At 52.8% G+C, this 13,943-nt stretch overlaps 1 protein-coding gene across 1 annotated transcript in view; it reads right to left on the reverse strand.

Moving 5' to 3' along the window:
• The window catches only part of DNHD1 (dynein heavy chain domain 1), a 66,141-nt gene extending 57,483 nt beyond the window's left edge, over window positions 1-8,658 (reverse strand). Inside the window, exons 1-5 of the mRNA XM_084974816.1 lie at window positions 8,410-8,658; window positions 7,971-8,025; window positions 7,764-7,840; window positions 6,703-7,516; window positions 3,978-4,151 (exon numbers count right to left, since the gene is read on the reverse strand). Coding sequence (XP_084830942.1) covers window positions 3,978-4,151; window positions 6,703-7,516; window positions 7,764-7,840; window positions 7,971-8,025; window positions 8,410-8,521 — 1,232 coding nt within the window. The 5' untranslated portion in view covers window positions 8,522-8,658. The remainder of the gene's footprint in view (window positions 1-3,977; window positions 4,152-6,702; window positions 7,517-7,763; window positions 7,841-7,970; window positions 8,026-8,409) is intronic.
• Window positions 8,659-13,943: the final 5,285 nt, after the last annotated feature.

Genomic DNA, 13,943 nt, shown 5'->3' on the forward strand with positions numbered 1-13,943 from the left:
ATTTCAGAATGTTGACGTGTGGAAAAAAATGGGCATCTTAGAAATGATAAAATATGTACTTCCCTAGATGCTGAAATAGCATTTGCAGAGATAATCAGGGCGTGCTGTTTGGAGTAACCGAGAAGCGGGGAAGGCAAGGGTGACGAGAAGACCAGACACAGGCCAGCAAGAGGAAAACTGCCACCTAGTGAACCAGACAAGAGCCTCCAGAGCCAGCGTGAAATCCCGCTAAGTTTCTTCCTTCAGGGAAATGCACCTACATCCCACATTAAATACAATTTATAGGTAACTATATAATAGTTGTATCTAGTTGCAGTAAACTCATTGCCCTAATGCTATGGTTGGGCATATTTAGTAAAGCATTTATTTTTATTTTGCAGTTTTCTTTTCCTAACTTGGAGTCAGTCATATTTTAAAGCACCAAATATATTTTTAAGCCCTTTAAAGTGGTGTGTGTGGGCGTTCCCCAGTTGCTCAGTGAGTTAAAGATCCGGCGCTGTCACTGCAGTGGCACAGGTTAGATCCCTGGCCGGAGAACGTCCACGTGTCATGAGCGTGGCCAGAAAGGGGCCAAAGCTGTGGGTCCCGGGTCCCAGGCCTCTAACGGCTACAAGATAAAATTGCCGTCGCCTTCTCTCCTCGCTCTCAGCCTCCTAGATTATTAAGCAAGTGACTCATGAACCTTTAGATGGAGACCAGGACGAGCTAAGTCAAGTCATACAGAAACTTTACTTCATTCCTGACAACGTGACTAAATCTTCTCCCCAAATTACAATGAGAAAACTGTACAAAGAGAAGTCAGAACTTTGCACAAGGCAGTTAAGGGCAGAATATAGGATTTAAAACGAAATCTACCTGACTCGAGCCCCCTTCTCCTAACCGCTGGGTCACTTGTCTTCCTGCAGGACAGCTTCCTGTCCTAACGGAGCCCTCGGGCTCGTCCACGGGGACACTCCTTTGCCTGCGACCTTCTTAACGGAGGCTCCTCTCCCTGCCCGGGGCTGGGAGGCAGGGAGTGCTCTCTGCGCTCCCAGTGGCCACTGCTTTTGGGGGGACAGTCACTCATTCCAGAAATGTTTATTACGCCAGCACTGGAGTTCCCGTCGTGGCTCAGTGGTTAACGAATCCGACTAGGAACCATGAGGTTGCGGGTTCGATCCCCGGCCTCGCTCAGTGGGTTAAGGATCTGGTGCTGCTGTGAGCTATAGCAGGTCGCAGACTCAGCTCAGATCTGGTGTTGCTGAGGCTGTGGTGTAGGCCAGCAGCTACAGCTCCAATTAGACCCCTAGCCTGGGAACCTCCATATGCCACAGGTGCGGCCCTGGGAAGATTTAAAAAAAAAACAAAAACAAAAACAAACAAACAAAAAAACCTGCTACATGGCAAACAAAGCGAAACAAAAAATGCCAGGTTTCTATTTTTGCTGATGGTGCACTAGAAATTTGGGCCAATACTTCCACTTGAGAACAACTAGGACAACTGGGCAAAGTACCTGGATAAAAAGTGAAAATCATTATAGAACTCACAAATGATGTGCCCTGGACTTCCAGCTGGGACCCTGGTAACGACACAGGTTGAACCAGCAAACACCTCCCTCCTCGGTACATGGGCCCCAAGCTGAGTCTTTGGGAAGCTCGGCTCTTCTTCTCTGTCTTGAGGGGCACAGAGTAAAAGTGACACACCACTGCCTCTACCGGAGTCAAAAGGCACTTCTGTCTGGGACAAAAGCACCTCCCAGGGTTCTTCCTTTGGCTGCTCTTGGCCCGGTCATTATTCACTGCCTTTTTAGTTCTCTAGCTCACGGTTTCCAGCCTCTCTCTGTGCCTATTTACTCTGATTGTGCTGCTTCTCTGGCTACAACGGTGATTTTCTTTCCGTGAGCTCTCCCCATGTCAACAGGCACGCAGCCCATCTCGCTGTCAGGACGGCCAGGTGGTCAAGTGCAGCAGCCGCCAGGCGTCAGTAGGCAGTTCATCACCCTCAACCACGGTGACAGTTTAATGCCGCTACAGGTCACTATTTCCCACGAGCAAGGAGCCCAGGCCTGTCCAAGGCCAAGGACGTTACCGCACCAGTGTCAGAATCCCGTATCTGGGACCATACATTGTACCAAGCACCGTATCAGAGCAGAGTCAGGAAAAGAGCAACCGCACTAGGCATTTCAACGGAGTCAATTTACTAGAGAACATGTGTTTTAGAGAAGGTTGGAGAAGGTTGGAGAAGGTTTTAGAGAAGGTGTCAGAGGCGTTGCCGTCGTGGCTCAGTGGTCACAAACCTGACCAGGATCCACGAGGACGCAGGTTTCATCCCTGGCCTCGCTCAGTGGCTTGAGGATCCGGCGTTGCCGTGCACTGTGGTGCAGGTCACAGACAAGGCTCAGCTCGGGCGTTGCTGTGACTGTGGTACAGACCAGCGGCTCTAGCTCCGATTCGACCCCTAGCCTGGGAACCACCATATGGTGTGGGTGTGGCCCTCAAAAGCAAACATAAATAAAAAGAAAAAAGAAAAGGTGTCAGGGGACATCTGAACAGCAGAAAGGGACACCAAGGTAGCACAGAGGCAACATGGCAGGTGGCAGAATGCCAGCCAGGAACGAAGGGGAGAGGTGGCCTCCTTAGCAGCCGCGGCTGGGCGGAGGGGCTTGCAGCTCGGGGACTTGGATTTCTAGGAGAGGCTGCCTGGCTGCGACTAGGATCTAAGCGGTTTGAAGGAGGGCCCTGCAGAGCTGTGACTCAGAGCTCTGAGGGAAGGTGCTACCCAGCCGGCCTTGGTCTCGGGATCACGAAGAGGCCGACAGGATGAGAGATCATTTCTCGGGCACGAAAAGCGAGCAAAGGAAGGACAAAGTCCCTTCTCTCACCCTGCCGTCCAGTCTCCTTCTAGCACCCCCTGCTCATCAAACCTAAGAGGCAGCTAGCTGAAATAGGGGAAATTAAGTTTGCAGAGGCCCAGCCCGAGGATTAAAAAGCAGGGGGAGGAGAGACGAAAGAAAGCCAAGAGACAACTGCTTAATAACGGACACACTGTTCTCGCTAAGCTTTGTTACGTGGATTGATCCGTAAATCAATGGATGGTCCAGATCACTAGTGGCGCCTAAGCTCCGGAGCGAGGGCAGCGCAGGCAGGAGGAAAGGCCCCCAGGGAGTGCGTATCAAAAACGTGTGGACTGGAGCGCCGACAGTCCTAGGTTTAGGTCCTCTTTCCACACGTGCCATGTGCTCTCGGACAATTTCCTTAACCTCTCTGTGCATCAGTCTACTCATCTCATACAAGGAGTCAATAAGAGCCCCTACTTGGTAGGTGGGTTAAATGACACATGCATATAGAAAAGCTTCATTAATAGTATTATCATTTCTGGGAAGAGAAGGGACAAAGGGACTTAAATAGAGCTTTTCAAAATACTGAGATTTGGATCTAGGAGTCCTCTGGTGGCCTAGTGATTCAGGACTCGTTGCTGTCACTGTTGTGGCTCAGGTTTGATCCCTGGCCCAGGAACTTCTGTATAGGCCATGGGCGCTGCCAAAAAAAAAGATTTGGATCTAATGGAAGAAAGTGAACGAAAGCCGCTGGAGTCAGCGGAAGGAGGAGACTTGTTTTTACAGCACAGAGATAAAACCAGAACCAAAAGGCAGAACTGAAAAGAAAGCAGTCTAAGGAGCAGGACGCCTTGCAAAACCACAAAGCTCCCCTGACACTATCGAAGATGTAAACGAACACCTGATTCTTGCACGGAGTTAGGAGGGATCACCATTCTGCTCCCTGCTCAGGCGATGACCAGAGGCTGCTATCATTCTAGGACAGACGACAGAAGACAGAGCAAGGAGGAGAAAGGAATGACAAAGACCAAAAGACTAGGAGGGCCAAGGGAGCAAGGAGGAAGGGAAGCAGGAGGCAGAGGAGAACGTGAGGGGCAGGAGCGGGCAGGCGGGAGAGGAGCGGACGGAGGAGCCACTCGGGGGGCCGGGCTCAGGCTCTCACCTAAAGTAGCGGCCGGGAGCCACGTTGAGGTAGAGGAAGTGGATCCTCTCCGGGTGGCTCTCTGTCTTCCTAACGGCCACCTTCGGGCCCCCCAGGAGGGAGGTGCGCGGGAAGCAGCCAGGGCTCCTCTTCCGCGAGGCCCTCTCCCCAGGAACGTCCGAGTCAAGCTGAGACCTGCGCGACAAGAGATGGGGAGACGAGAGGCGGAGCCGCGCGATCAGGTGGCCGCTGCTGGCCAGCGACTGAAGGAGCTACATCAGGCGCCCGTCCACCGTCTCTACCCAAAGCGTTCACATACTGAACACAGTCCATGCGGCCCCTACTTTCATGCAGACCTGAGCGTGGGAACAACCCTCCCTTTCAGATGAAGAAGCAGCGATTGACTACCTGGACTAATCCTCTTGGTTAGCGTGAACTCAGAGCCCCAAAATAAACAAACCAAAAACCCTACGAATAACCAAACTCAGACTTCATCAGTCAAAGTATATTAGTGATTGACAGAACAAGGCGCCCCAGGGGTACGGTGGGACCCCACTCCAGGGCTGTTGTTCCCATCAACACGCGGGTTCACGACCCTGAGGCTGGATCCGGACGCCTCATCGGTGTAACTGCTATGAAAGGATCATTCCTTCAATAATTACAGCCCCGCGGGATCTAAGTAGGCGGAAGCCCTTGGAACCAGGAACATCAGCTCCTCGTGGGCCCCGGGCGGGCTTCGTCTCACTTGTGGACGCCACTGCTCCACGTCTCAGCACAAGTTCTGGCCGCTCCCCCTTGTACCCTCCTCCGCCGCCACCCTGGGCCTCATCCCTGCCCCTCTATTCCTCCACACCTGCCCAGGAAACCCAGGCTCTCGGCCGTCAGCTAATTCCAAGCACCACTGCCTCCCCGCGCATGTATCTGTACATATTCCCACCCGAAACTTGTCCCTGAACTTGAGAGGAAGGAGCGCCCTCTCCTCTCAAGGCTCATTCCTCCGTTTGCGCTCGCACGGCCTTGGCCCCTCTTGCTGATGTACGTGCAGTCTCTTCCTCACCGCTAGCCTGGACTGACCCATCTGCTCCACGGATATGTCCTGAGCACCTGCTTCTCAAGCGCCACCTCGGGGCTATAAACATCTCTCCATTTCTTTGGTCCTGCTCAGACACCACTATTCTTTCAATCTGCTGTCCTAACCTCTCTCTTTCCCTTTCAAGCCTAGCTTCATAAAGGAAAATAAAATGGGATTTCCGCCTCTTCACCGGTCATTAACTCTTAAACGCAGGTTAGAGTCTGCTTTTCTCCCCACAAAACTCTACCGACACTGCTCCCACCAACCTCTTCCTTGCTGCTAGATCCAGTGAATATTTGTAAATTTTTCTTCCTTGCCTCAGCAGTATTTAACATCTCCTCCTTGAAACTTTCATTTCACCTTCAAACCTGCCAGATATTTTGTAAACCCTAATCTAAACCCAAACTCCTCTGATGGGCTTTTCCCTAACTCTGATACACGCGTGCGCAGACACCACCACCCCACCACCACCCACACACCCAGAGCAGCAGCCAGAGGAAAGGCAGCCCTCTTTTTTGATTTTATAGCACGTAGCACAAATTGTAATGTTTTACTTAAATCGACTTACTTAACATCTGTCTGCTTTGACTAAACTGTTAACCCCAGGGAAAAGCCTGAGGCTGTCACCTCTGCATCCTCAGCTAGCAGTTCCTGATACCTGCTAGATGTGCAGTAATGCTTCTTGAATCAATGAATGCCTGGAGGCCAGTCCTGGAGGACATGGTGCAGACGATGCCGCTAGCTGGGCCTTGGAGGTTTGCCACCAGCTTCCAAGAGAGGACCAAGAACTGGACTTCTTGCCGGCTTTTCTGCCCATTCTCCCTCAAGCAGGCCCCCCGGGAAAGCGTTACATTCAAGGCACAGGGCAGATCTTTGAGAAGAGGGGCGTCTGCCGGAGGTAACGAAGGCACACAGTGCTGCCCCTGGCCCCTATCTGTCCACAGGCTCTAAGGCTTCAGGAAAAAACCTGACCCAGCCATAAGTACAGAGCAAAACCCGAGGAAGCCAAGCTGCATTAAAGGTAAAACTACCCTTCTTCCCAGACAGTGAATATGCCCCAGTCAAGCTGCCCAGAGACAGGACAAGACTCCAAGATCAGAGTGAGGGGACGCTCAGAAGATGGAGGTCTCTGCAGATGTTTGGAAGCCCTGCAGGGGGCGGTGACGGCCAGACTGAGGGGAAAAGAAAGCATGGTTGCTCAAGGAGCCAGGATTCCCTCACCTGCAGGGCAGGAGGAAGACTCAGTAAGGGTCAGAATCAAAGTCCCCCCGGCAGGCCCGGCAACCCCACGGTGCCTTGGCTTAGCTGGCTTCGCTCACAGAGACACCAGCGGGAAGGGCCCTCAGACAGGCCCTCTGTCGCCCAGGAGCGCCCAGGGGAAGGATCTGGACCCAGCATCCAGCACCTGGCACTAGGAAGGCCCAGAGGCAAGACTCAAGGATTCAAGGATGAGCAAAATAAAAAGCACCATCTGAAAAAGAAGTCGAGAAATGCCAGAAACTCAAGCTGTTTTCTGAAGCCTTGGCTTCCTCGTAGTTGACTTCGGATTTTCACGAACTTTTGCATTTCCCTGTGGGGGTCACCCCTGAGACCACTGCGGTTATTTCTGCAGATAAAAAGGAAGAGGCTTCTTTCTCTCCTCTGCTCACAGCCCCAGGTCGGCCCCTCACTCACCTGGTCTCTCTTCTTGCACCAGGCCCCTCCTCTGTGCTGTCACTGTCACTGCTCTTGTACTGTACAGGGATGTCCGTGGCCAGTGCCAAGGGCAGGAGGCTGAGGCCATCTTGCCACTGGGTCTCGTCCAGGGCCACCTCAGCACCAACAATGCCCAGGCCCTGCTGTAGCTCGGGCAGTGTCAGTGGTCGCAGCCACGTGGCCAACTCCTCTTCCCCCTGCCGCCCTCCCCCTCGGGCCTGCACAAAGGGGCAGGCTGGGTGTGGAGGCCTGTCATGGAACCTCTGCTTCCGAGGCCAGCAGTCAACATGGGCACTGCCCTCTAACAAAGAGGCATCCCGAGGAAAGGCCTGGTCTATGGCACCCAGCAGGTCCAGCTGGAGCTGGGACTGGATCCAGGGTGCCCAGAGGCACAGCTGCTCCAGGAAAGGCAGCAAATCGAGGTGCCCGACAAACAGCGCACGATACGGAGGCAGCAGCCCCAGCACTGCATGCAGGTAGTGCCAAGCTGCGGGGCTGCCATCCTGCAGCACTGCTGAGAACAGAGCTTGGAGCTCAGCTAGCAGGAGCTCCAGCACTGCAGGCCGCCCTGACCGGGTCACCGCCTTCAGGAACGGCCTCTGTCTTCCCTGCCCGGCCCAGGGCTGCTCTGCGTTGTCTCGGACACCCACGGGGTGCCAGGACTCAGGGGCTTCTGATGACGCCTCTCCATCTGGGACCAAGAGGAGTCCGGCATTCAACTGCTGTCGAAGTGACCTTGCCCACTGCTCAGGATCCGCCTGCCAGTTCCAGGCTCCCACCTGCTGGATCTCACCTGTGTGGCCCAGCCCGAGACAGGGGTGAGGGCAGGGGGCTTGGGCAGGGTCAAAAGGACAGGGAGAGAGCGGAAGGGAGGAACGGGGCCCAGGGAAACGCTTGCACCTGCAGGGCACAGCGCGACCAGCAGAGGGCCCTTCCTGAGCCCCCAGCCCCCACAGCTTCCCCAGAGACCCGGACAGAGCTAGGGCCTCCCGGCACAAAAGTCCCCTCCCACCGCCAGAGCCGGGACACTGTTCCCTCACCTGGCCTAAGGGCCGCGGGAGGCGGGGGAAAGGACAAGAGATGGATCCGCGGCCGAGGTTTCATGGGGAAGTGCCTGCTGGAGACACGCACAACCTTAGCCTTGGGTTCAGGCACAGGCTCTGCTCACAGCCGCCCAACTCAGAGACCCACCCCCCCAACGCCATCCCCTGTAGAGGCGAACTGACACGCACACCAAAAGGGCTCACCCAGAGGCCCTCCGAACAGCAAGAGCTGCCGCTGGGACTGGAGCCTGGCGATGCCCTGAAGGGGAGGAACAGGTCAGGGTCCCTCAGAGGCAGCAAAGCCCAGTGCGATCCGCCCATGGGCTGGGCGGGTGTGCGGACCGCGAGCGGAGGGTGGGTACCGAGAACTACTTGGCAGGAAGGCGGGGAGCGCGGGGGACAGCGGAGAGGACAGGCTGGGGGTACGGGGTTGGCTCCTTAGCCGAGTGGGACATTCCTGGGGGCGGCGGGGAGGGCGGGCGGAAGCCAAGCGATGCCGATCCGGCAGCCGGCGGCGGGCTCAGGGCGGTCGCCGCCCGGCCCGCTGTTGGAACCGTTGCAGGCTGGCCTGGGGCCCGCGCCTCCTCCGCGTAGGGCACCCCAGGAAGGGGGAGGGGGGCGGGGAGAGCGGCCCCGGCCTCACCTGCCTGCTGCCCTCTGGGACTTGGGAATAGGGGTCTTCCAGGTTGACCTAGGGCGGTAGGGGTCCCGAGGGTGTCGCGGGCAGGTGTAAATCCATGCGCGGGTTTATCCATTCACTGAGCCAGCAAGCTAGAGCCCGGCACCAACAAACTCTGTTTGGGGGACACTCCCCCAGCCAACATACACCGCAGCGCATTCACGTCGGCCGATGCACACCCTCGAAAAACCCATTTAAGACAAGATAAAATCCTTGACCAAAGGGAGCTCAAAATGGGGTAAGGGGCGGAGCTAAACGATTTAAAAATAGAAACCCAGCAGAGGGTAGAGTCCCACCTCTGCCTTGGATATCCGATGAGAACCCCAAACTTAAAAATCTCCAAAACCAGACTCAAATCTGCACACCCCCCCCCCGAAATCTGTTCCTTTCACCATCTTTCCAATCTCAATAAACTGCAAATCCATTTTTCCAGTTGCTTGGTTCACAAATGAGACTCACCTTTGACTCTGCCGCCCCCCAACATTGCATGTCTCATCCTTTAGTAAATTCTGTTAGGCGACAACTTCCAAATGAATCCAAAATCCAACTATTGTCACCACCCAAGAGCTAAACCCTGGTCTAAAGCATCACCTCTCACCTGAATTATTCCATAGCCTTCTAACCGGTCTGTTTCTACCCTTGCTCTGCTTTTCAGAGCAGCCAGTGACCCTTTTCAAATGCAGGCAGATCCTAGCACTCCTCTGCTCCAAACTCGCTGATGCCTTATCATCTCATGCCCTCGGCAAAGCCGAAGTTCCACAAGGCCCACAGGCTGCTATCTGATCAGCCAGCTGCTACCTCTGTGAACTCGGCCCCCGTCCACCCCTGCTCACACCCCTGTGCCTGCCTGGATCACACTGAGCCTGCTCCCACCTCGGAGCCTACACACAGCTTGTCTCTGCTTAGGGATCATTTAGGAGACAGACAAGCTTCCTGCGGCTGTTTAGCCATTTGCCACAAACAGAGCAGCTTACAAAAAACACCCATTTAGTCCTGTAGAGCAACGCCCAGCGTGGCCTGACTGGGTCTCTGCTCAGGGTACCATAAACCTGAGATCAAGGTATGGGCCGGGCTGAGTTCTTAGCTGGCGGCTCTGGGAAAAGCGCCTTCTTGCCGTTGGCAGGATTCAATTTCTTGCAGGTGTGGGATTGAGGTCCCTGTTTCCTCCTGGACATCCGTCAGGGGCCACTCTCAGGTCCAGGAGGCCACCGCTTTTCCTTGCCATGTGGCCCTTCACCTTCAAACCAGCAACAGTGCCTCAAACCCTTCCCACGCTTCAAATCTTTCTGACATTCTCTGCAATCAGAGAAAATGCTCGGCTTTTAAAAAGTTCACGTGTGGCAACTATGTATGGTCACTTATGATGGAGAATGATGTGAGAAAAAGAATGTATACACAGGTGTGTAACGGGGCCACCCCGCTGCACAGTAGAAAATCGACAGAACACCGTAAACCAGCTATAATGGAAAAAAAAAAATCATTATATAAAAAGTTAAAAAAAAAAGTTCATGTGGCCAGGCACCCCGATAATCTCTTCTTATGCTGCATAATGCCACCTAATCACAAGTAAAATCTGTCCTAGTCACAGTCCTAGGATTATACAGGTGTGTACCCCGGGGACAAGAAATCTTGGGCCCCATGTTAAGATTCTACTACCCACATGCTATAGTAACAAAAAGACCCCCAAATACCAGAGCTTAAACATGTGAGCAGCTTATTTTTTCTCCCACGTTACTAAGTACTCCGGGCTAACACGGCCGCCTCTGAGCTGTTTTGCCTTCTCCAAGAAGTGATCCTTGTCTTCGCGGTCCAGGAGCTTCGCTCACCTCCATGTGCGCTGGGCCCCATCCCAAGCGGTGAGATGGGGAAAGGGCAGGAGAAGGCACACCTTTACCCTGAAGGGCACAGCTTGGCAACGTCCACATCGCTCAACTCGCGGACACACTTGGCTGCAAGGAAAGCTGAGAAATCTGATCTTTACCTTCAGTGACCGTCTGCCCAGGTGAAAGCCAGGGGTTCTGCCAGCAAAGCAAGAAGGGCACAGGGGATCCTGGGGAACAACTGGAGGCTGACACCACAGTGCACTCTTTCTCCTGACGTCCACGAGGCTCATGCCCTCATTTCAAGTCTCTGCTTAAGACACCTCATTGGTAAGACCTTCTCCAACAAGTTGGCATAAAAAAGCAACCGCCTGCCTTCTTACGCTGTCTTAGTTTTCTCCACAGCACTCAGTACCATCCCATAGCAGTGCTTACTTCACTTCTCATGGGTGGTTTCCCCCGACGGCAAGTGTAAGCTCCACGGGCAGATTCCGACTGTTCTCTGCTCCATCCTAGTGCTAGGCACCACCAGCAGATAATCAGAAGATACTCGTGGAACAAAAGCATGAAGGTACAGCAATCTTCACTAGTGAGAAAGAGGACAGACCCTGAAAGTCAGACTGCCCGGACTGCAACCCTGACTCCATCACTTGGCAGTGGTGGGATACTTTACTGCAGGTGTGTGGGTTTTAACTGAAAACAAGAATAGGACCTACCTTACAGGGCCGCTGTGAGAATTACATGAGTTAGTGTATAAAAGATGCGTAGACAGAGCCTGGTAGCTAAAAAGCATGTGACAGAACTGCTTTGTGTGAGCTGTGTGTCTACCAAGTGCTGTGGACATAACGGTGAAAAAGGGTCCAGCAAGGGTGCAGATAAGGAGCCTTCGTGGGAAGGGCAGGGAAGGGTCCCTGTCACATCAGGCCTTAAAGTGGAAGGCCTTTAAGGAGCAGGGTTTTCCCAGTTATAAAATAAATAAGTTACGGGGATATGATACACAGAACCAGGAATACAGCCCGTGATATTGCAACAACTTTAAATGGTGGTGGGTGGTAACTAGACTCACTGCCGTGATCATCTCAGAATGTACGGACAGGTCAGCTCCCTGTGCCGCACACCGAAACTGACATGACAATGTACACGCCGATGATTCTTCAATGTGAGAACGCTTCTCAGACAGACCAGGCCAAAGGGAATTCTGTTCAGCAAGCCCTTCTGAGCCCCCAATGCTACAGAATAATCCATTATGTTCCTCCTGTCAGCTCACTCTCTCATTCTGGGCAAAGACCAGTTTAAGCCTTCTGCTGCACTCTCTCATCTTCCACTTTCTTCTGCTTTTACTCTCTGATGATAGTCACGTGCTAGTTAAAAAAGCAGTTCCCGTTGTGGCTCAGCATTAACAAAGCTGACTAGCATCCACGAGGATGCAGGTTCGATCCCTGGCCTCACCCAGTGGGTTAAGGACCCAGCGTTGCCGTGAGCTGTGGTGTAGGTCACAGACTGGACTCGAATCCGACATTCCTGTGGCTGTGGCGTAGGCCAGCGGCCGCACCTCTGATTTGACCCCTAGCCTGGGAACCTCCATATGCCAGGGGTATGGCCCTAAAAAGACAAAAAAAAAAAGATGCTGTATCAATCAGCGTTCTCCACAGAAAGATATCTACATAGCTATATCTAAATAGGTATACAAAGATATAGAGAAATATAAATGTCCCTATTTATCTATCCATCTAAGGAGACTGATTTTAAGGCATTGGCTCACATGACTGTGGGGCTGGCAAGTCCAAAATCCGTAAGGCAGGTCAGCATGCTAGAAATTCAGGCAGAGGTTAATACTGCAGTCTTTTTTGGGTCTTTTTAGGGCCACGCCCACAGCATATGCAAGTTTCCAGGCTAAGGATCAAATCGGAGCTATAGCTGCCAGCCTACAATAGCCACAGCAACGTGGGATCTGAGCCACCTCTGTGTCCTACAGCACAGCTCATGGCAACTCCAGATCCTTAACCCACCGAGCGAGGCCAAGGACTGAACCTTTATCCTCACGGATACTAGTCAGAGTCATTTCCGCTGAGCCACAACAGGAACTCCAATGTTTCAGTCTTGAGGCGGAATTTCTTTTCTGAGAAATTTCAGATTTTGCTCTCAAGGCCTTCAACTGATTAGATAAAGCCCACCCACACTAGTGAGGGTTGTTTCTTTTACTTAAAATCAACTAATTGTAGGAGTTCCTGATGTGGCTCAGTGGTAATGAACCCAACTAGGATCCATAAGGATGAGGGTTCGATCCCTGGCCTCGCTCAATGGGTTAAGGATCCGGCGTTGCTGTGAGCTGTGGTGTAGGTCGCAGATGCAGCTCGGATCCCACACTGCTGTGGCTGGGGTGTAGGCTGGCAGCTACTGCTCTGATTTGACCCCTAGCCTTGGAACTTCCATATGCTGCTGGTGGAGCTCTTAAAAAAAAAAAAGACAAAAAGGAAGTCAACTAATTGTAGATGCAACCGTACCTATAAAATACCATCCCAACCACACCTATAAAATACCATCCTAACCACACCTATAAAATACCATCCCAACCGTACCTATAAAATACCATCCCAAGTACCACCTTGATGGTTAATACTTGATGAAGTAATTGGGTATTGTAACTAGCCAAATTGACACATCAAACTGTTACAGAAGCTATTTAAAAGGAACCCTTAATCTTCCAAAACGAGTCAAAAAACTTAGATCTAATCTCAGCCACTCCCCCTTCCAGTTACCACAAAAGGATGACCTGTCTCTAAAAGCCAAGCTCTAGATCTCTGCTCTGGAAATATTCTCTCTTGCCTTCATTTATCAACAAATATTTGTTGAGCCTGAACTGTGTTGGGCACTAATTCAGTTGTTTGGTCACATCAGTGTACAAAACAAGAACAGTGACAAAAATGCCTCGTTTATGGAGCTGGCATTCTAATGGAGGGATGCACACAAAATGAGGAAACCGACCAGTACTTGAGAAGCCAAAGGGCTACGGAGAAAAAGGGGGTCGGGACTGTCTGGCGGGAGGACGGGTGCAGTTTAAACGTGCGATCCGAGCACGCCTTCACGGGAGGCGGCATCCAAGCAGACACGACAGCACGCAGGGCAGCCCGTCATCTGACCGCTGGCCTGGTTAATTCTAATTCCTCCGTCAGATCGCAGCTGCAGAATCACTCCCTCAGGGAGGCTGTGCTTCACGGCTCACAGGGAAGTCAGCAGTCGCGTCTGAATCCCGGGACAGCGCTTACTCCTCCTCCGTGGCCTTCATCCCAGCTGTTCTCTACCGACCTTCACCGCATCCACGTCCAGCTCCGAGAGAACAAGGACGGCCTCTTCCCCGTTCACCTCTGACCTGTGGAGCTTAACGGTGTTGGTCAAAGCAGCCACCCAAGTATTTATGAAGCGTGTAAATATATGGAGGCATGTGGGGCATACCCAGACACGGGAAAAAAAGAGCCTGGAATTAGAGGATGTGTCTGAACACCACAAACAGATTGATTCTTTTATAACCAAGGCTAAGAGAATCAAACACCGAGGAAACAGGGTTGAAGATGAGGCCCGAGCAGTCATCTGGGTCCTGACCAGAGAAAGCCTCAGAGGCGAGGCTGAGGAGTTAGAAGGCTTCGCGAGGCTTTCGGGAGCCGACCACGACGGTTAAGA

Source organism: Sus scrofa, chromosome 9 (genome assembly GCF_054392235.1).
Source record: "Sus scrofa isolate SSC_HxYL_T2T_F1_AM1 chromosome 9, Sscrofa_HxYL_maternal_Yorkshire_Landrace_v2.0, whole genome shotgun sequence".
Lineage (NCBI taxonomy): Eukaryota > Metazoa > Chordata > Mammalia > Artiodactyla > Suidae > Sus > Sus scrofa.